The 23,644-nt window shown below is 43.1% G+C and overlaps 1 protein-coding gene across 2 annotated transcripts; it reads right to left on the bottom strand.

Annotated features, from left to right (window-relative positions):
- Positions 1-1,237: 1,237 nt before the first annotated feature.
- LOC104602018 (B-box zinc finger protein 20-like) lies at positions 1,238-2,992 on the bottom strand. Of its 2 annotated transcripts, XM_088890523.1 has the most exons (4): positions 2,868-2,992; positions 2,446-2,662; positions 1,875-2,354; positions 1,238-1,763 (listed from the first exon to the last, which is right to left on the bottom strand). In XM_088890523.1, exons 2-4 carry the CDS (start codon positions 2,629-2,631, stop codon positions 1,494-1,496), a joined length of 936 nt encoding a protein of 311 aa, XP_088746649.1. In that variant the 5' UTR covers positions 2,632-2,662; positions 2,868-2,992; the 3' UTR covers positions 1,238-1,493. The 2 variants fall into 2 exon arrangements, with proteins under 2 accessions (XP_088746649.1, XP_010263858.1); XM_010265556.3 differs by lacking the exon at positions 2,868-2,992 and having other exon boundaries at positions 2,446-2,780.
- Between the last annotated feature and the right edge of the window lie 20,652 nt (positions 2,993-23,644).

The following is a 23,644-nucleotide window of genomic DNA, read 5'->3' on the forward strand; positions in this document are numbered from 1 at the left end:
GAATATGAATCCCACTTACACTTTGATGGTGGGCATAACAAAAAACAAACCAACTACCGGCATGGTTTATATTTTATAGAACAGGCAATTAATATTAATTTGCTTTGATATAAATTAAAACACCAAACTGACAAGTTGGTGCTAGCGTGAATGCGTGATGATTCTTTAATTAGCATCTAAATATAAAAAATATATTATTCATGTACCACTACCTCACATTATTTATTAACAATTTTTGTATTGGTAATAAATTTAGGAGTGAAGAGAACAGAACCAGCCAACATAGACAAGATTGAAGGAAAAGAAAACAAAATCTGAGGGCCCCATTGATACGTTTTTTTGCGTGGATTTTGGGCTGTTTATAAACTGAGAAGAGCGATTTTTTATTTATTCCTGTTTGATTTGCAGAAGATTTAATCGCCAAAAAATAATGCATCAAAAAGATGCGAAAAATCTATTTTGAACTGATTTCGAGAAGTTTCAAATAAAGTATCCCACGTTTTTCGCTTTTTAATCTCGCACAGAAAGACACAACAGACGCACAAAAAAACATACGTCTGCCAAAAATTCAATGCGTCCTTCGACTGTCTGAGCAATAAGAAAGATTCTCAATTCGTCCTATCTCCTTTATACTAGAATCCAAAAATCAAAGAAATGTAAAGAAGAAGAGTATGAAAGCAAGAGAAATATTAATCAACCTCAAAGATGTGAAGCATATTTCTTTTTCTTTGTCTATTCTTTGAATATTGGGAAATAAATGAAACCTTCTTAGGCAGGCATGAAAACATGTCTCTGGGGAGTGATGAGTAGTACTGCAAATTGGATTTTCATGGACTCTGTGTTTCTGTAAGGGTATTTTAGACCAAACAAGAATTGAAAATTGAAGGGTGATGCGGCAATACTGAATGAATGAATGATCAATGAAGATACATGAAAAGACAGCGTATAGTGGCCCGCTCTCCTCCCTTTCACTCTTCCCTGAGACCGGAGAAGAAGAATTCAAACAAAATTCCCATTTTAAGAATTGCTTACGACGATGGTTGGTAGTTGGTACAACTCCCTTCCCACGAATCAACGAATGAAACAGATTCCATAAAACTGGTTCAAGAAACTCTCTCTCTCTCACTAAATCCACCCCAGAGCTCAAAAAGAGTTCCGCTTTATTGCCTTCTATTCCTGGAACTACATTTGAAGAAACGTACTTGCATTCCCTGTATCTATATTGCTCACCAGATTAAGTACAGGGATGAAAAGCTGTTACGTATTGATATTTACAGATTTCCATTCCAAATCCAAAGCAAAGAGAGGAAATGAAACAAACCTACATGGTACAGAGCACACCGAACACAGTGAAACAGAGGATCTAACCTAGTTTCGTGAGGGGGACGGAAAAAAGAAACAAGAAAGTGGATTGAAATTTGAAATATCAGGACTCACGAAATCATCAAAATGGCGCAGAGATATATTAAACTTGTCTTATTTGAATGATTTTTCTACCAAAAATGTGTAGATCTCTTGCAGGACGGCGGGCTAATTTGGGGGACTGTAAAACCACCATCGTCTCTCCACCGTTTGTTTGCAGCAGTCTTTTGATTGCTTGCCTCCTTAAATCCATTTTCAAAGTTGATTTCGTTGGGTAAGCAGTAAGGAGTGGTTGAGGCTTGTGGCACTTGAGGTACGCAGATCGTTATATCTTGAGCAGCGAAGCTCCAACTGTTTTCGAGATCCATATCCTGAATTTGAAACGGAGATAGATCATCACCCTGAAATGAAACCAACAATCAACAAAAAAAACAGGTTTAGATTTCATTTATTTTCTCTTTTACCCAGTTGGGTCTTCTGGAGGGGAAAGAAAAACGGTGCACAGTGCAAACCTTACAGAAACCATGGGGAGCAGAGTAGGAGTCAAGAAAGTCCTCGACTTGCCATCCCGGCAACATCTTTATCAAGTACTCCGATATGCTACTGGTCGATCCCCCTCCGCTTGCCGGATGATCATCAGACTTGTGAGTCGTAATAGTAGCAGTAGTTGTTGGTGGCGGTGGCGGTGGTGGAGGTGACGGTTTCTCAACTACTGGCGGTGTAGGATGAACAACCGCTCCAGAACAAAGCGGCACGGATTTCTTTTTCAAGTAAAGCTTTGAGTTGTTTAGTTTATCTTTCACAGAATCACAGACATCATTGATGGATGAGTTGGTGGTGGAATAGAGAGATGAGGAGGGAGAAAGCTTCACGCCGGTTAGGAGAAACCTGTTGTGTTTTTTGGTCTGTTCGTTGGCCGTGTGAATGGGAAGGTCACACTCTCTGCATAGAATAGCTCTGTCCTCCTGACAGAACAGAAAGGCGCGCCTCTCCTACAAGAACAGAAAGGGAAGAAAAATAATTAAACGAACAATGTAAAGCTCTGGAAATTTGAGAGCAGAGAGAGAGAGAGAGAGAGGGAACCTGGCAGACGTCGCAACGAGGGGTTTCTTTGAAGGAAGGATGGAGGAGAGAAAAGCGTAGGTGTTTGCCGGCGAGCTTATTGGCGTGGTGGACGCGTCGGTCACAGCCATCGCAGAGAGCAGCCTCGTCAGCGGAGCAGAACAGGGAGGCTTCATCTTGATTACAAACGTCGCACTGGATCTTCATTGTGTATGTTATTTATTGATTTGCTTTTAGCCTGGCGAGAGAGAAATGAACAAAGAATGATGGAGAAGAGAAAAGGAGGAGCTTCAACCAAACTCACACTCACAGAACCAATCAAGAGCAAAAATCGGGAATTGAAGTGTCGACTTATAAGAGGAAGAAGGCGACACTTTTTGCTCGATTTAATGAATAAATTAATAAATAAAATATGATGAGATTGATATGGGATTGTAGTGGACCTGCAGCCGATTGAACTCAACTACTGATCGTCGTCTTATCTTCTCTCTCTCTATGGTATTTGTTGATTGTATTGTATCTGTTGTTAAAAAGGAGACTAGCCAGGGAATCCATCTGAAAGTCTTAACCATCTGAATTCTCAGAGCCACTGTTAGTCTGTTATATAAAATATTTAAATGATCAATGTGTCACTCACTATATGGAGCAGCAACAGAGCTAGTTGAAAATATAATATAGATAAACAAAAATTACAAAAAAAAAGAATGGCTTCGGGTCTATTATTTCGTATTATTCTATAACTAGCGGGCACCCGTGTGATCTACGGGATTTATCAAAGGAAAGTGAAACAGTAGAAACCGATAATGCTATGTTATTTAAAATAATTAATTTTTATTTTAGTGACGATCCTCAACCTGATCCAACTCGCCAAATTACAAGAAATGTGACATTCATAATTCATAATTAGATTGAATCAAATTGAGTAGAACCCATGCATACATTATTTTTTGGTTTTTAATATTTTTAGTCCCGGTCAAGTATCACTATTAATTCCTATCCCCGCCCCCATCATTGCTAATGCATCTTCAATCCCATGAGGTTGAGGAAGCCAATTACTTGATAGAGACGGAAAAAACTATCATCCCTATAGGTCTAGCTAGGTTAGGCTAAGTTACAAATGATCATCTCTACTAAGAAAAAGTTTTATGACATTTTTAATTAAGTCATTGATAGTTTTATTATTTTAATTAATTTTATATGGAATGCACATGTTTTATTTTATTATTTTTAATAATTTTTATTGTTTATTATTAATTTTAATTATCCTATTAATAATAATTATTTTTAAATAGAATTCAAATGTATTTTAATATTTAATTTAGGAATTGCTAATTTTTATTAATTTCTTTTTTTAATAGTTGTTAGACAAAAACTTGCTAAAACTTAATATTTTTATTAACTTTAGTAACTTTTTGTTAATGAATTGAAATGTAAAATAAATAAATGGAATTTTCATATCAGTAAAATTCTCTCTTTGGAATGATCACCCCTAAGCAAATTGCTTTTTGTATACTATATTAATGAGGAGAGGAGAAAAATAAAATAAAAAAGGAAAAAGAGTATTGTTATTTTGTTGTTGATGTTGTTATTTATGGGAGGAGAGAGATTGAAAGTGAGTGAGATGGAGAAATTATTATTATTTTTATCATTATTATTATAATTGAACACTTATTATTATTATTATTATTCATATCATTATATACTAATAATAATTATTACTATATTATTAAAATTATTGTTATTATATTATTATTATTAAAAATAATATTAATTGATGTAGGCGCGCATGGCCTTGGCCAATGGCGAGCTTACATGTGTTTGATGGTGATGCTTATAGCGGACCCAGTCAAGACGTGCGTAGAGCAGAGGTTGGCGTGCAATTTGGAACCAATGGCGCGATCGCACTTGACGAGCTCGGGTGACCGCGACTCCCATGTCCAGACTACATCCTGACCGTCCGAGCCCACCTTCCAGGCGGCCTCAAGTATAAATAGGGGGCAATCCCCTCAAGGTAAACATTTGGAACCTAGACTTGAGAACTCTTAACTTCCTTTGTGGCCTCGTTTGAGTGTCTCCACCTCAGGTTTCTTCCACCTTGCATTGCACCCATACTAACTTAATCGTCAGAGTCTTCGCCTCAAGTACCAACACTGGGCCTTTGACGTTCTCCTTCCCTTGCTCCTCGCAGGACCGGCCTACCAGCCCTCGGCCACTCCAGGCATCGGACTACTCAGCCACACCTCGTCTCGGAATCGAATTGACAATGTTGCCCTCAGCCCATTTTGACCGGCAACAATTGGCGCCGTCTGTGGTAACGTCGCAAAGACTTCCCTCAATTAAATTCACACTCTAAGAAATCTAAGGAACTAACCCCTAAGCTTCAACTGACATGACAAGAAACACCAGGAACACTCAGAACCTAGTAATGATGGACCAGTTTCAAGTGGTCCTTGACCGGCTTGACAACCTTGTGTAGAGGTTGGACGAGGTGGGGCACCCGGAAGGAGGCCGCCCTCAGGGTAGCCACCCCGCTAGAAGCCTGGGGCACCATGGCGAGTGTGCGTCTCCGGACTCGTTAGCCATTGGCCTAGTCAGATCTAATAGGGCTGACCCCTCAGAGTCCAATAGTAGCCGACATGCCAGCCAGCCGTCGAGGATCTCTCGACCCCCTAGCCAAAGAGGGGAAGAATCTGCATAGTCTCACGACCACCGCCGAGACCAAGAACATCACCATTGCCACCGACGAGAGAACTACGATGACGAAGGCGGTGGTCAAGTCATAACAACCCCCCTTTGAGGGCCAAGGGCCGATGCTGCGCCTCTCCCTCTCACGTCTCAGACCTCTAAGACCTCCTGAACAACAGGCGGGATGCCAGAGCCATCCATCTAGGAGGATGGATGCCTTCATCTCGAATATCATCGCCAAGCGTCTCCCGCCGCACTTCAAGGCGCCCATGCTCGAGATGTATGATGGAATAACGGACCCAAATGACCACTTTGAAAGTTTTATGGCACTCATGCTCCTCTATGGATATTCTGATGCCTTGGCGTGCCAGACTTTCTAGGAAACTTTCAAGGGGACAGCCCGTCGATGGTTCTCCGGACTCCCACCTCTGTCTATAGGTTCATGGGAACAGTTTGCCAGTCTCTTCCTCACCCATTTCGTTAGCAGCAGGCAATGCCAGAAGAGTGTCGTCTCGCTCATGGTCATTCTATAGAAGCGCACGAGAGCTCGTGGTCCTACATTGACCGCTTCAAGAAGGAAGAACTCAAGGTCTGGACCTTGACTCCATGGTCTCCACGCACTCTGCCATCAAAGGCCTCCTGCCAGGCTCGACCCTCAAGTACTTGGTAGCCAAGACCCTGCCAAAGTCCAAGGCAGAATTCTTGAAGAAGGCTCAAAAGTATATTGCCGCCAAGGAGGCCTCGACCGACAATCGCCGGGAAGGAGAGGCCGACCGCTATCACGAAGGCCTGTAGAAGAAGAGAGGAAATGGAGTTGGCTGCAACGACAACAACAATAACATCAGCAAGGACAACAAGAAGCTGCGACCTTGGCCCTGGCTTATAGCAAGTACATTCCACTCAACTCCACCCAAACACAGATCCTCATGCAAGTAGGGAAAGAGGAGTACATGAAGTGGCTAGAGAAGATGAAGAGGAACCCCAAGAGGGAAAACCCAAAGAAGTACTGCAAGTATCACCGTGGCACGGGCCACAATACCGAGGACTTCTATGAGTTGAAAAATGAAATCGAGTCCCTCATCCGCCGCGGCCATCTGAAGCAGTACTTTGGGGGCGAGGTCGGTGCCTCGTCCTCGCAGCAGCAGTAATAGCAGCAACAACAGTTAGTCGGCATCATAGACTTCATCGTCAGGGGCACGACCTTGGGTGGAGCCTTGGCCTTGGCCCGCAAGGCCTATGGCAGGCAGTTGAACATCCAAGGGCTAGCCCCCAAGAAGTAGAAGCAGAGTGAAATCCTTGCCTTCACAGACAAGGATTTGAAGGGGATCATAGTCCCCCATGATGACGCACTTGTGGTATCCACTGTCATCGTGAATTTTATGGTGAACAGGATATTGGTGGACAGCGGTTCCTCGGCCGACATCCTCTTCTATGATGCATTCGAGATAATGGAACTAGCGCCCAAGCGCCTCCAACCCACTGACGTGCCACTCGTCAGCTTCTCCGGGAATGTGGTCAGACTGGAGGGAAGAATCACCCTACCAGTCATGGTGAGGATCGACTCCCCTTACAACACCATTATCGGAAGGCCAACCCTCCACGCACTCAAGGCAGCCATCTCCTCCTACCACTTCGCCCTCAAATTCCCCACCGAGCACGACATTAGAGTTGTTTGCAGGGATCAACAAGTCGCCTGCCAATTCTACGTGGCAGCACTGAAGGGTAAGAAGAAGGAAGCCCTGCCACTTGAGGGCCTCAAGCTCAGGGAGGAACCAACGAGCCGAGGCCAATCGACCGAAGACCTCATTTCGATCCCCCTAGACGAGGCCGAGCCTGAGAAAATAGTCCATGTCGGGTCCAACCTTCCCCCAGAAAGCCTATCCGAACTGGTAAGTTTCCTCAAAACTAATGCCGACGTCTTTGCTTGGTCTGCCACTGACATGCCTAGAATTGACCCTTCAGTCATCATTCACAGGTTGAGCATGGACCCGAGCTCTAGGCCAGTTCGGCAGAGAAAGAGAAACTTTGCACTGGAGCGATGAAAGGATATCGGAGAGGAAGTTGACAAGCTACTCGACATCAGCTTTATCTGAGAGGTACATTACTCTAACTGGTTGTCCAATGTGGTTATGGTAAAGAAAGCTAATGGGAAATGACAGATCTGTATTGACTTCTCAGACCTCAACAAAGCCTGTCCCAAAGATAGTTTTCCTTTTTTGAGGATAGACCACCTCGTTGACGCCACCATAGGGTATGAGCTACTTAGCTTCATGGATGCCTTTTCCGGATATAACCAGATCATGATGCACTCCGAGGATGAACAGAAAACCTCATTCATCATCTAGCACAACATGTATTGTTACAAGTAGAGGTGGATTTGAGCCGAGCCGAGCCGAATAGTATTAGGCTCGAGCTTGGCTCACCAAAGTACTACAACGCTCAAGCTCGAGCTCGAGCTTGGTTTGAGCTAGAACCTTGAGCTCGAGCTCGGCTCAGCTCAAGCTTGACTTGAGAAAAAAGTGTTTTATAAAAATAACAAAGTATGTATAAAAATATCTTTTATTTGTAATTGGGCTCGAAGTTCAGTTGAAATTGAGCCAAGTCGAGCTTTTCATGAGCCGAGCTCGAGTAGCTCGTGAAGAGCTCGACTCGTAGCCACCCCTAGTTACAAGGCCATGCCCTTTGGCCTCAAGAATGCCGGGGCCACTTACCAGCGCGCCATAAATAAAGTTTTCAAGCACCAGATGGGGAGAAACGTCAAAGCCTATGTTGACGACATGGTGGTGAAGAGCTTAAAAGCTAACCAACATACCTTGGACCTAGCTGAGACCTTCGACAACTTGCGGATATACAACATGAAGCTAAAACCTAGTAAGTGTGCCTTCGGCATCACAATGGGAAAGCTCCTAAGCTTCATCGTCATGTAGCAAGGCATAGAGGCTAACCCAAAGAAGATCCGAGCTATTTTGGACTTGCACACCTCGGTTAGTCAAGGAAACCCAGAGACTCACTGTCCCTGTGGCCGCCCTTAGCTGCTTCTTGTCGAAGTTGGATGACCGCTATCTACCGCTCTTTCGGGCCATCAAGAAATTGAAGGACTTTTAATGGACAGAAGAGTGTTAACACGCCTTTGAAGAACTAAAGTCTTACCTCGCCTTGCCTCCCCTCCTCACTTAGCCACTTCCAGGAGATGTGTTGTACTTTTATCTCTCGGCCGGGATGAGGCCATTAGCTTGGTACTGATTAGAGAAGACGGAGTGCAGAGACTGATTTACTACGTTAGCAAAGTTCTCTACAACACCGAGACTGGTATCCCGAGGTGGAGAAGCTGGCCTTCACCTTAGTGGTCTCGGCCAGGAAGCTTAGGCCGTATTTTCAAGCCCACACCTTCACGGTCCTAACCAACCAACCCCTCAAAGCCATTCTTGCCAAGCTAGAGGCCTCGGGGTAACTAATCAAGTAGGTCGTTGAACTGTCAGAGTTCAACCTCCAGTACCAGTCGAGACCTTCAATCAAAGCGCAAGCCTTGACCAACTTCATGGCAGAATGCACATTCAGGCGAGCCCTGGACCAAGCCCCATAAAAAGAAGAGGAAGAAAGACCTTGGTCGGCCGAAGGAGCTCAGCCTACTTGGGAACTATTTGTTGATGGATCATCCAAATCTAAGGAAAGTGGAGCCGGTCGCATACTTCTCACTCCAGACAACACCAAAATAGAATACGTGTTGTGGCAACCACCTCGGAGGCAGAGCCTTGGCCCAAAAATCACTAAGGCAAGGGTACTTCTGGCCAATGGTTCAAAAGGATGTAGTCGAGGTAGTGCAAAAGTGTGACTGATGCCAGAGACACTCCAACATCTCCCATTGGCCAATGACAACTCTGTCGGCCCTCAGCAGCCCTTGATCCTTTTCCAAGTGAGGCATGGACCTCCTCGGTCCCTTCCCTCAAGCCACCAGAAACAAAAAGTACCTCATCGTCGCCATTGACTCTTCCCCAAATGGGTCAAAGCTGAGCCGCTGGCTACCATCACGGCTAGAATGATACAAATTTTCTTCTAGAAAAACATCATCTGCCACTTCAGCCTCCCCCACATGCTAGTCACCGACAATGGGAAGTAGTTTGACGATGCGAGGTTCTGAGAATGGTGTGCCTCCCTCGACATCAAGCAGCAGTACACCTTGGTGGGCTATCCCTAGACTAATGGCCTAGCTAAGGTCACCAATAGGACTATCCTAGAAGGGATGAAAACCAGACTTGACAGAGACAAAGGCCTCTGGGCCGACGAGCTGAACAGTGTCCTGTGCGCTTATTGAACAACACCTCAGACAGCCACGGGGGAAACCCTGTTCAACTTAACATACGACACTGAAGTTGTCGTTGTAGCAAAGATTGGTCAACCGATGCTTCAAACCAAGGCGTACAGTGAAGCCGAGAATAGGTATAGATTAGAGGAGCAACCTACCAACAGAGAGTAGCTCACTACTATAACTCAAGGGTGAAAGAAAGACATTACAAAGAAGGAGACCTCGTCATCAGAAAAGTCGTAGTATCCAAGCTTGGTATAGGCAAGCTAAGCCACAACTAGGAATGTCCCTACAGAATCAAACAAGTTGTTGGCCCCGGCACGTTTCAGCTCAAGCATCTAAATGGAAGATTAGTCCCTCGGACATGGAACACGGAAAACCTCTGAATGTATTAGCAATGAATGTACTCCCTATTAGCTGAACAATGAATACAAGTGTTAAGTTCCTCCCTCTCGGCTCAATGTCTTAGTGTACAAGTTATTATTTTTGCCAAGTAGCCAGGACCCCTCGGCCACACGGCCAACCGACATGTACATCCTCCTTCGAGGCTACACACTCGGACTGAACGGTGGTCGAACACACGTCTCCTTACGAGCCATACGTCCACCTCGCCTTCACGCTAAGGCTGGAAAAGACAAGGACCTCGGCATAGGCATTGACCAACAACCCCGACCTGTAACAAATAAATTCACTAAAATAATAACCTAAGTACTATGCCAAATAGGAAGAACGTGGTGACCTCGGTTAAGTGTGCCTCCTAGCTCAGGCCGTCCGAAGGACCCCCCCCCCCCTAGGGCACTCTTAAGAAAGGTAAGTCGGGTCGGCAAAGGTATAGTCCTCTCCCCGACCCCTCGGTAGCAACAAGCCACCTTGACTTCACACACTTAGCACAACAAAGGTTAAGTGGGGTACAACCTTGAGCACCTTGGTGGCTCACCTCGACCTCACCCAACCAATTCCTAAGGGAGACAGAGAGCAGGCTAGGAGAGCTGATTGTAACTCCCTTTCCTCCCGGCCGAGGGAAGGGGCCCCAAGCACCTCGGTGGCACAGCTCGACCTGGGACAAACTCCTCTAACTCAACTTCTTAGGCGAATGACTAAGTGGAAGGGCACTTCAGATGACAACTTTTTGCTACTTGTGGCCTCTCGGAAGGGGGCATAGACCCCTAAGTAAAAAAAAAAAAAAAGAGAAAGAAGAAAAAGAGAAGAGATAGAAGCAACAAAGGCACAAGATATGCAAAAAAGTATGATTCATTGAGTGTTCACTTTTAATGCTTACAAAATAAGGCCTCGGATGGGGAGGGTCGGGCCCTTTACAAAAAAGATAAACAAAAATACGAGAAGGAAACAACAAAAAGAAGGCAAAAGGGCCCCCTACGCCTCACCCTTGGCAGGAGGGCAACCAAGTCCTCGATAGCAGGGGCAACATAATCCTTAGCGACTGGAACGATGAGATCCTCGGCAGGGAGGGCTTCAATGTCCCCCGGGACCTTCAACTGATCCACTGGGAAATCTAGCACCAACCTCAACACCTCGAGCTTCATATCCTCGATCTCTTCTAGATAGGAGTCGGCCTTGTAGTCGGTAAGGCAGTGTTGATAATCCTCCATCGTCTTCTAGATGTCGATGACATCCTTCGCCCTTTTCTCGGCCTCCACTGCTTGCGCCTGGGCCACCGCCAAGGCCTCGTCAAGGCAGACACGCTCGAGCTCGGACTTCTTTAGAGATTCTTGAAGCTCGGCCATGTACACCTTCTCGGCCTTGAGGTCCTCTTATAGTGGTGACCTTTCTCCCTCGCTCACCGCCCTCGGTTGGGCGGTCCTTGTGCACTAACCTCTTCCTCGGAGGGTGTTAAGGCATTTCAGCTGGCTTCTTCTAGCCAGTTTCTCGCTAGCGGCTCCCTTCAGCTGGCCTGTTGCCTCGGTTGGCCCCCGTGCCAGCTGGAGCCTGAGACCGAGGCGTCCTCTTGGTAGAAGCATTCCCTCTCGGCAGCCTCCCCGATTTGCCCTCGCCTGGCGCTCTCTTCTTGGCTTCCAACAGTAGCCACTTTGCATCAACCAACATCTCTACAAGAAAACGAAGCGAGCGTCAATACCTCCAAGAAAACTAAAGCTCCTCCTCCACTAGGGGCTTGGCTCGGATCATCCCCAACACGAGAATGTGGGCCATCATGTCGGCTTCATCATCTCAAAGTAAGGGCTCGGATTTTTGGGCAGACATGTACATATCCCCCCAGTCTGACCTAAAGGACCAACCCTCGGGGCAGGAGATGAAGAAGAATTTGCTCTTCCAATTGTGTACATACAAGGGGTTGTCTACAGGTTGGCCTCTCCGAGATTGAAAGTAATATATACCCTCCTTGAAAGGGTGCAGCCTCGACATGAACATGGCGCGAAAGGTTTTTTACGTTAGTTTCAAGTCTCGAAGCCAAGTCACAACCAACATCACAATGATAGTCCTAAGAGCATTAGGGGCTAGCTGACTAATCGTGATGTCGTACCACCTCAACAGCTCGGGGATCAGAGGATGGAAGGGAAACCAAAGGCCAAACACCCAAAAGTGTTGGTAGACAGAGATTTCCCCCTCCTCTGGCGTCCACGGCTGATCACCGGCGTTGGGAACCCTAAGCCTATAGGACCGAGGTATGTAGTACTTCCTACCCAAAGTCTTTATTTGCTCAAAGTCAAGGGTACTATCTAACTCCAAGCAGGGGAGATGACCAATCGTCACCCCTCGGGTAGCATATTTAGCCACCGCCCTCGGGCTGGGCTCGAGGACTTCTTCCCCTTCAACCACCTCAGGGGGAGTCCTCTCCCTCAGTACATTGAACTTGAGCCTCGGAGCGGGGACCTCAGCTTTCGAGGAACCTCCACTATGCCTGGCTAGTGATGGGAACCAGTAGGAACTCACCCCTGAGAGGTCTGGGAGCTCGTAGCACTCTGGGCCGAAGCTTGAGCAAGACATTGTGGAGAAGAAGCTTTTACCTAGATAAGACAAGGTCTAGAAGGCTCTAAGGAAAATGGGAAGCCGATGTCTCTCGGAAGCAAAGGCTCTGGGAAGCGAAGGTCACTTGAAGGCAAAGGCACTTAGAAGCAAATGGTGGGGGAAACACGACTAAGGCCCCTATTTAAAGGAAGATGGACGGCCTAGATCACCTCTAATCCAACGACTGCGTAACGACCACCTTTACGGTCCTATCCAACAACTGACACGCGTCACTCACCTTAGGAAGACGAAACGATGCCAGGTGAGCCTTCCAATCTCCTCGCCACATCTACCAGTTCGACTATCGACGCTAAAATGGAAAATGTGCGGCCTGACCTATCAGGATCCCGTCTCTCCTACAGACGCGACACTACAACCGGCCAAGGGCACGACCCTGACTCGCCAGTTTGAGAACCCATGACACACACGGTCTGAGCCCATCACTGAAATCTGTCTACCTTACGGTTGGTGGGTTGTCCGCAATGAGACCCCTTCAGCACGCGGCTAAGTCACAACTTCTTACCTCCAAGCATTACATCCCCGCCATCCTCAACCGTGGCTGATGCCTCGCACTGTCTCACCTCGAAAACAACAAGAAACAGGACAGAGGCAAGAACCCCTCTTGTCCATGTCTGGCACGAACGCCGAAGCCGAGGCCTCCAGACAGTAGGAGCCTCAACGACACCCCTCAGAAAGAGGAGCGAAGACCAAGTCGATGCCCCTGCAGGCAACACCATGTACCCCAACAAGCCGAAGCCGAGGCTGTGGCCCTCATTAGGAAGGCCCAACGGCGCCTCCCAGTACAATTAACACACTCTCTTTGGCCGAAGCCGAGGTCCTTAGCTTAGACCTCCACCACGACCTCGAGAGTGGGGCGCAAATGATGTAGGTGCACATGGCCTTGGCCAATGGCAAGCTTACATGTGTTTGATGGCTACGATTAGAGCGGACCCAGTCAGGGTGCACGTAGAGCAGAGGTCGGCGTGCAATCCAAAACCAATGCCACGGCTGCACTTGGCGAGCTCGGATGACCGTGCCCCCCATGTCCAGACTGCATCCTAATCGTCCAAGCCCACCTACCTCTAGGCAGCCTCAAGTATAAATAGGGGGCAATCCCTTCAAGGTAAACATCTGGAACCTGGACTTGAGAACTCTTAACTTCCTTTTTGGCCTTGTCTGAGTGTCTCCACCTCAGGTCTCGTCAACCTTGCATTGCACTCTTACTAACTTAACCATTGGAGTCTTCGCCTCGGGTACCAACCCAGGGCCTCTGGTGTTCTCCTTCCCTTGCTCTTCGTAGGACCGGCCTACCAACCCTCGGCCTCTCCAGGCCTCGAACTACTCAACCACACCTCGACTCAAAAGCAAATTGATAGTGTTGCCCTCAGCCATTCTGATCGGCAACATTACTAAATCCATGTAATGCATGGATTATTCTACCCATGTAATACACGGTTTGCTTAACCCGTTACCACATGGTATTCGTATCTATACGATTGAACAGTGTTGTTCGAAAACAGGTCGATGACGACCGAATAGTTCATCTTCCACCTGCACGGTAAAACGGGTTCTGTGACGACCTAATTAATTAGAGTAGTAGTTAGCATTGGGTTTGAGCCACTAAGACCTCACCCTTTGACAGGAAAATTGGCGAAATGAGTAGAAACTATTCAGAAGAATTTTGATCCATCTCAACATAACAACAATTATATGCCACTAAAACTCCATGGTTGGCATCTAAACTGCTCTATGGATACGGGTAGGTCTTCTAAGCGACTTTAGTTTCTGCAACAAGTTAACAGAAGGAATCAACTATTTAAATGAAGAACATAGAATACCTAAAAGGTAAAAGAAAAACACACTTTTGTTAGTCTCTTAGACAAGGATTTAAATACGTTTGATACCGGGCGTATTACGTAGATATCGATTAGTAACGATACGAGATACGCTTTGAATACAAGCGCATCCCGTCAATCATTCGTATCAAACAGATACGGATGTGCATTGGCCTGAATCGCATTGTATCGGCTGGTACAGGGCCGATATGCACCGATACGCACTGCGTCTATTCCGTAATCTCTATAAAAGAATTCAAATGAGGTGATTCGAACACAAGTCACTTCACATGCATTTAGAATTCACGGCATTTCCAAACCAATAAACCACGTTACATTTCATGATATAAAGTAAAATAAAATATATTTTATTAACGTTTTCTATTCACACACAATTTAAACAAAAAATACATATTTATATTTAACAATGCTAACTAAAAATTAAAAAAATAATATTTAAAAATATTATTTTAAAAACTAATAGAATAAACAATGTATTAAATCCACATTTATATAAAAAAGATGATTTTTGATATCAAGAAATTTATACAAATAGAATATTAATAATAGAATAATTATTTTAATACTTAGAATTTATAAATTTGCACATGATATAAATCTTAAAATTTTTATACACTTTTATTAGTTATACATTAATAAGTAAATAACAACATATTTATTTTTTACAAAAAAATAAAAATATTATATACAAAATATTGAGGAATATAATATTAAATTGAATCTATCAAACCCACTAGTCTACATTTATTTGAAAAATTGATTTTTTTTCATAAAATTTATATAAATAAAAATATTAATAATGGAATAACTATTTTAGTAATTAAAAACTATGAATTTGTATATGATATGCCTCTTAGAAATTTTAACAAATTTGATATACTTTAATAATTAGTTGACTTTTTCTTAATGTTAAAAAATTAAAATAGTAAAATAAAAAATAGTTGATATAATTATTAAAATATAATAGGTGCATATGTTTAGTGTCATGGACTCTTGATTGATGCACTATAAATAAAATTATGCATCTTGGTTCATTAATCGTAATATATTTCTTCGTATATCCTTAATATTTACATTTTTTATGCATTTATATACTATTTTGTGATCATTTTGATCTTAAATTTAGTGTTATTTATATATTTATGAAATTCGTATGTAGTTCCCTAGCATATCCATGCATTTCCATCTTTTTCGTCTGTATCCATGCGTTTTCAAAGTGTATCCATATTCGTATCCATATCCAAATTGTCTGATATGATACCCGATACCGATACTTTAATCCTTGCTCTTAGATCTTTATTGCAAAAATGATCGATCTCTTCCCGTTTTCATTTGCTAAAGGTCTCTTTGTTTCTTCTTTGTTACATAATAGTTTGTTGCTATGATAAATGGCTTTAGAAGATAAATGCTCCTCCAAGAAAACAAACATGTATACCACAATTATGGGATTGTTGAGATGTTGAGACAACTAAGCTTGGTTTGATTTGAAGGAAAAAGTAGGGAAAGGAAGGGAAAGGTAAGAAAATTTTTACAAACTTTGTATATATTTCCCTACCATTCCCTTCCTTTCCCTACCTTTTCCTTCAAACCAAACAAAGCCTTATTTAAATGGAAAGGCATGCTGGTGGGAGATGTTTTGGGAAGTCCAATGTCCAATCAACCACCATTCCATATAGATGGAAGGTTTTCAATGGTTGGCTTCCCTCTAATTATATTGTTGTAGGAAGACACCTCCTCGTTAAATAAATAGAGTAGCCGTCCTCTTTCATGCATTGTTTTGGAATTGCATAACTGGTGAGACCTGTATAGGAAAACTGATGAGGGCAAATTTGGCCCTCCGCTAACCTAGCAACATGTGGCATGACAGAACTGCCACATGATACCTCAGTGCCGCACGAACAACTGCAGATTCGATAAAGTCAAGTAGGTACATCTCGGAACTAGTCCGAGCACCTCGCACACAACTTAGGCACCTCGGTAGGGCGACTAGCAACACCTCGTTTAGGGCTAACTTATGGTACCTTGTCGTTACTGGTCCAATGGACCTCGGCGTGAGGAGCGACTTCCTCGAGAACTTGTCGACCTATGGTACCTTGTCAGTACCGGTCAAAGTGACCTCGGTGTGAGGAACGACCTCCCTCGAGGACTTGCCGACCTGACTGAGGTCCAAGTGGCGACCTACAAGACATGCTCGCTGACCTCCTCTGCATGCATCATGTCACTTCCAGGTCTCTCGGAAGTCGGCTCTCAAACTGAATGTTCTTGAGGAAACCGAATAAGGCACAAAGCCTGGTCTACATGCGTGACTACCTTCGAAGACTACGGATAAGTCAGGTGCGTCTTTTCGGAGATCTCGGACGCGGTGCGTGAAGCCCACACCAAACAACGCTTATATAAAGGTCTCATCTCCTCCTTGAGAGAAAATGTACGCACGATTTAGCTTTCAAATACTAGCAATATTGCTTTTAGCTCTCTCTAAAACCTCCAATTCATTAACTTGAGCATTGGAGTGCCCACACCGAGCAAAACACCCCGAACATTGACCTGTCTTCTTGCAGCTCGACTAGATGACCTCACTAGCCCAATGTCTGAGCTGTCTTCCTGCAGGGAGCACAGATCGCGTATCATCAAAAACCAAAAGCCTCATAAAGGGTCCTTGAAAAGTGAAAAAAAATGGAATTTATAAAAAAAGATAGAAATCATCAAGAAAAGGAGAAAATATATAAATACCTTTAACGGAAGGAGAGGCTTGCTGCTTAAGCTACTTGAGCTTAGAACGTGATGATATCCGTGCATGGACGAGTAATAGATAAAAGGTCCTATTGAATTGGGAGAGCTGAGTTGGAAGTGATTTAGAGGCATGGTGTCAGGAAAGCTGTGCCAGACAAAGTAAACAGATGAAATGATGGATATTTGATGACTTACAGAATCCCCGAGGAGGAGAGGCACTGAGATGCTCAAATCAGTGAAAGCAGTGAAGAGGTCGGCTAGGTCGAGTTATTTAGGACGAATTGGTATTCTTCGAGCAGTGTTGAAGAGCAATAGACAAGAGCTAGAGCAATAGAGTTGGAGTGCTTGGAGAGTGGAAGAAGAAAGTAATACCTCAAGGGGAGTTGCAGAGGTTCCCTTCCTCTGGGGTTTCAAGGCAGTTTTGCGTTCTCCATTGTGGGGAGTTGTGGAGGACCTGTTGTTCTGCCACATGCCCCTCATCGTCCAGGGTTCTCAGTCCGCTCGAGTCGAGGCTGATACGAGTTTGAGTCAATACCTGGTTTAAGATCTTTATAATATTTATAATATTAATTTATTTATAATCAATTTGAATTTAGTCAAGTTCGAATAACTCACAATTATTGACTCAAGTTGCATTCGAATAGGAGATCGAGCTCGAGTGGAACTTCGAGCTTAAATTTTGGAGTTGAATCAAGCTTGAATAGCACAATACTCAACTTGCTTTGACTTTATTACACCCCTTATTATCCTTTGAGAGGAAGAGTTAAACTGAAAATTCATGGATTTGTAGACAGAGTGCAACTTGGACCGGCTTGGTCTGAACCCAACTTTGGTTAAAGATCAGCTTAGAGTTGAGTGCATGTTTAACCCAACTTTGGTTAAACATGCATATCCATACATATCCATATATGCATGTTTTCATGAACCCATCCATCTAGAGTTGAAAATAGTATCCATTTGTCCAAATTTAAAGGGGCATCTATTGCAGACCTAGATATGAAAATAGCATCCGGCCCAATTATAAATGATATTAGTCCGGATTCTATTGCAGACCTAAATATGAAGGTTAGTAATGTTATTGTTCAAGAAAGAAAAGTCTGGAATAAATATCTCATTAAATCTTTAACCCCTTTCCATGTGTGGCAGCACAAAACCTATCCTGATTCCTTCTTTGGATACGGAGGGTAAAACTTTTTGGAAATTCACGTCCAGTGGAGCATTTTCGGTTAAAATCGCTTATAGGGAAGAATGCAAATTCAATAGAGGAGAAAATATGTCAAATGCGTATCCAAAGAGTTTCTCGAATCTAAAATTAACGCCAAAAAATAAGGTTTTTGGTATGTCCGAAAGCGTATCATTAACTACTTTAGAACTCCAGTTTCAATATTTATAAATTTTTCGATTCTCAAAATAACTACAAAACGTAGTTAGTGGTGAGAAAGGGGTCATATCCACAGGGAAGTGAGGGAAAAATTGTTACGTACTTCAATCTGGAGAAAATAACAAGATTTGAGATTACAGACATACAAATTTAATTAACTGAACTGGAATCCATTAAAATAAAATTCTAACAATGTTGAAAGTAAAAATTGCAGAAAAATAAATAAAAAACAGAAATAAAAATACTAAATAAAAAATTTGCAACTTAGTCGAATGTAGCAGTCTTCGGATCTATCCTTTGACCCTCGAACTCTTCGAGTTGGGCCTTCCGTCTTACCTGGCTGAATTTCAAATATGTAGAAAGGAAGACAAAAATTAAATTTGATAAAAATAAATTGTAGAAATAAAATAAAAACCGGAAATTAAAGAATAGAAAATAAAAAGACGTGTAAAAATTAAATCTAAAACTATGGGAAACTGGTTGGGATCCAGATCTAGAGGTGGCAGTAGTAGCTAGGTGAACTGCAAGCGGGAACCCCTCCTCCTGCCTGGGTGTTCGCCTCTTCCTCTACCCTTGAATTTCTCAAGAACAACCTTCCATCTTACCTGGGGGCAGAATCCAACCCTTTCTCAGGACCCCTTGGGTCTATTTTATAGAGAAGGAATGATAGGTTTGGGATTAGAGAGAAAGAAAGGGGTGGCAACTGGGTTTTTGCAGAAATATGGGCGTCCTAGGATTGAGAATGGAGGGTTAGAATTGTTCTAAGGTGATCCTAAGGCTAAGAAGAGAAGGAGATGGCGCCCAATATTATGTACGGCTGAGATTTGGACGCCTAGAATGGAGGGAGCAGATTTGGACACATAGAGCTGGAGAAATGTGATTGGTTGGTGTGATGTGGCGCCCTAAGGTGATTGGTTAAGGTTTACGGAGTGAGGTGTAAGGCTAAGATGCTGTCTAGGGAGAGATCTAAGGGTATGAGGGGCTACTAAGGGTTGGATGGTTGAGATTAGAGAGAGGTTGCCGTGAAAGGTGGGGATTTGTAGAGCTAGGGGTGGCTAGGAGATAAAGAGATGAGGGGGAGGCACCTAGGGCTTCGAAGAGAGAGTTATTTCACAGGAAAGGCGCCTATCTGGGTTTAGCAGATAGGAGGCACCCTCCTGTGCTCAGCCTTTCACAGAAACACCCCCTCTCTCAGTTGGAATTCGCACCAGTTTCCCAAAATCTGCAGAAAACCCTGTAGTTTTTCCAGTTTTTACCCATAATTTGCACAGGGACCCTTAGAGGTCACAATATTAAATTTAACCGGAAAAATGGTACAAATTAGCTAGTATAAGGTGTAAAATACCCCTGAAATGTTACCCTTAAGGCATCAAAATACAGAGTTATCAGTTTTTTTTTCCTCCTTAAATATAAACCCTCTTTGTAGTTTGTGTTGTGAAGATGAAAATGTTGACCACCTGTTTACTAAGTGTGATTTCACGAAACAGGTATGGCGAATTGTGAGAGAATGGTTCCCAATTCTTCCGGATAATGGTTCTTCTTTTAACCAATGGTAGGCAAGCTTTGACAATCTGAACCACTCTAATTTTACTAGTGAGGACAGAGAGAAGATTGCTTGTCTACTTTGGTTCATCTGGAAAAACAGGAATGAAAAGTGCTTTAATGATAAAAATGCTACTCCCCAATTAATAGTAGATAAAGCTGTGAATTATTGGCATGAGTTTAAGAGGAATGTTTTAAGTGAGAACAATGCCAATAGTATGGAATGTCTTTATATTGGCTGGTCCAATCCAAATCATAATTATATTAAAATTAATTTTGATGCCTCATAGAAGTGACGGTAAATGCGCATTCAGTTGTATAGCTAGTGATTACCAGGGGAACGTGCTCGAAACCAAGGCGTCTAAGATTGGGTATGCTATGATTAATCAAGCTGAAGTGTGGGCGGCATGGGAGGCCATAAACATTGCGTGCAACTACAGGGATAATCGGATCATCATCGAGGGAGATTCAAAGTTAGTCATCGAATGCCCTAAGGTTGCGTTTGGAAACAATGCAAATAAGTGTAAATGCAAATATGTAGAGTGTAAAACGGTTCATACAAATTGCAAAATTGGGTTAGTTTTGCACTGACAATTTTACCTTCTTACCAAACAGACTTTTAGCTGTAATGGATGCAAACATGAATTCCAATAAAGTATATGTGTTTTTTATCAAAGGCGCACTTGAATGTAAATTTACTTCTCTTTTATTGATGTACTTTTACATCTTATTATCAATGTAAATATTCATTGGTCTGTCATTTGTCAATGCATAAATATAACACAAGAAAAAGTGAACCAGAGTGCAAATTTACCCTGAACCAGGATTTATACTCCATTTGCATCGTTTCCAAATGCAGTCTAAAGGATCAATTAAACACCCGTGGAGAATAGTGAATATCATCAAGGAATACCAAAATCTGTTGTCCATGTTCAAGCTTAGTCCGATGTTCAGGCATGTTTACCATGAAGCTAACCAAGCAGCGGACTGGTTAGCGTGCCATGCTCTCTCTAACCAAGGAGTCTTGCCTAATTGTATTTCTAGTGGTCCTGATCTCATTTGTGGGGAAGAGCTACCCCCATCTTGTGTAGCTCCTTTGATTTCCCATAAAAAAAGGGCATCTAATGCAATTAAAAAAGGTAATCTGAATTTGATCCATTTATAATTGGATTGAATATGAATGCTATTCACTATCAGATCTGATACGATTTGATTCCAAATAAATTTGTATTTTCTTGGTAAAAACATGAACTTGTATTTATATAGCGTGCATTGTAGCTATAAGTAAATCAAAGTTGGTCTAAATGTTATTTATTAAAGAGTCATAGGTTTAAGTTAATATTGTTTTAAGTAATGAACAACATTCCATTGTCCATTTTAGCCTGTTACTTAGGGGGTGTTCTACAACGTTATTTGTTTTTTTGTTGCTGGTTCCAAAAATAAATCAAAACCATCTAGTTGAAAACAGATTTTTTTCTTAAAGTAAAAACACAAAAATCATGTTCTTGATTGTGTGTGTGTTTTTTGTTTTCAAAACTAGAACCAAAAGCATGTTTTTGAATCTAGTTTTAAAAACATGTTTTCATATGATTATTTAACATCATATTCCATAAATCATATAACTTCTATACTAGAAAATTTGTTTTTGTTTTAAAAAACCATTATTTTAATGGTTACAATACATGTATTCATTTTTTAAAACAAAACCAACTATTTTTTCTTTGAAAACAAAAACAGAGTTGAAGAATAAGTTTTTGTTTTGTTGTTTTCTTTTCCTTTTTTTCTTGCTGATGTGGTGATTCCTAGAACAAATGAAAACAAAAGCATTCTGGTTGTAGAATGTCTCCTTAGTTAGTCGTGAGCTTATGACATGAGGCATTTAGACTTAGTAATATATAGGGATTTTTAGGGCTCAACTGGATGAGGCCATCCTAGTTCTATCATATTGAACTTCTCGTCAACCCTGGGAATCTGACCCGAGGTGATGATGGTTTTTAAGTTGTGTGAACCATTAACTTAGAGGGAGCAACCAAAGTCGTACTGATGTTCCTTGTTCGAACAAGCCAACTTGTCAAGCATGTAACCTGACAAGGATGTATGCCCTAGGCCTTGGCCACACCTGACTAGGGTTGGGGCTTTGGAAGCTTGAGATTTCAGTTGGAGAGCAATTGAATTGTTCAATGTCATTTCAGTGAGAACTAAGGTGTTATACTTAAAAATTTATGCACAACATACATATAGGAGAGAAAAAGAGGAACTTTTTATTAATAAAAATGGTTACATCGACGATCACTGCTTATGATACATTCAAAAGCTTTTTGAGTTTCAAGTACGAGGTATGGGATTCCTACCGAGGTGTTCAAGGCGATATGTCATGAGTCCTAGTAGGGGTGGCCACGAGTCGAGCTCTTCACAAGCTATTTGAGTTCGGCTTGTGAAAAGCTCGGGTCAGCTCAGTTTCAATTAAGCTTCGAGTTGAGCTCGAGCTCAATTTACATGCTCATTTATTAATCGAGCTGAGCACAAGTCTAATAAAGCTTAGCTCGTGAGGCTCGTGAGGCTCGCGAGCCAAGTTTGAATAGCAACATACATAATAATAATAATAATAATAATAATAATAATAATAATAATAATAATAATAATAATAATAATAATAATAATAATAATAATAATAATAATAATAATAATAATAATAATAATAATAATAATAATTGATGGTGCGCAATCCGGCCGGTCCTAGCTGTTAACTATCTTGCCTCGGGCTGGAGCAAAAGGTGCCTGAAACGGGGAAGAAAGCGAGTAATCTCCGGGGAAGAACCCGGTGAGAGTGCTCTGAAGCTCAAGTTAGTATTTCCTCGATGGCAAGATAAAAAACTAGATGGCGCAAAGTTATCACATACCTCTCTTCTTGGGGGGAAGGGGGCCTTTTATAACCACTTCGCGCACTCACTCTCCTGTCAGGTCGAGTATCATTACCTCTACACTTCTGCCAGTTTGGGTGTCATCACCTTTGTTGGGGCAGAACCGCCACTGCTCTCCTTGTCAGAGTCGTCTCTGTAACTGGAGGTGGCCGTTGAAGTGCGGCTGTCAAGCGTCAGATCCTAAGTCAGTCAGGTGCGCCGCCTCAAGACACAGACTCCTTTGGTGTCAGGTATGGTACGGTTGTTTAGTTCGGCGTCCTGGAGACGAAGTGCTGGAGTGGTGTGCGAGGTGAAGTCTTGAGTTCGAATAGAGGTGTGGCCCGAACTGTCCTGGGACGGGCCAGTTTGGGTCGTTGCCCTTTGCGCTCCTCGTAAGGCTCGGGGTCAACGGGAGAGTTCGGGCTCCTTTTGGGGAGCTCAGACCGCTGGTTCCTCCTTTCGGAGCTCGCGCCTTGGGCGTACTGTCGTGCCGAGCTGTTGGCTTTGCCACGTGTTGAGTGGTTACGAGGTCGGGCCAAATCTTCATTCATTAATTGCCCCCACTCCTCGCGCTAAGGGGCTTGCCCTGGCGCGGGGAGTTCGCGAGGTGGCGGGTGGATTTGACCCGTACTTCGAACTGGTTTGATTGATAGCGCGAAGTGTGCGTTTTTCAGGAGTTTTCCGGGTTTCTCGAGTGCCAAAAAGTCAGGAAACGCGCCAATCCGTCTATAAATGCTGAAAGACATGACAGCGCGCGCTTATTTCAAAATTTAAAAAACATGCCGCTACCGCCTTTAACGCGGGGAGACGTGCGTTGACGCTCCTTCAGTTTCAAAAG

The sequence above is a fragment of the Nelumbo nucifera genome, chromosome 6 (assembly GCF_055504915.1).
Source record: "Nelumbo nucifera cultivar China Antique chromosome 6, China Antique-T2T, whole genome shotgun sequence".
Classification (NCBI taxonomy): Eukaryota; Viridiplantae; Streptophyta; class Magnoliopsida; order Proteales; family Nelumbonaceae; genus Nelumbo; species Nelumbo nucifera.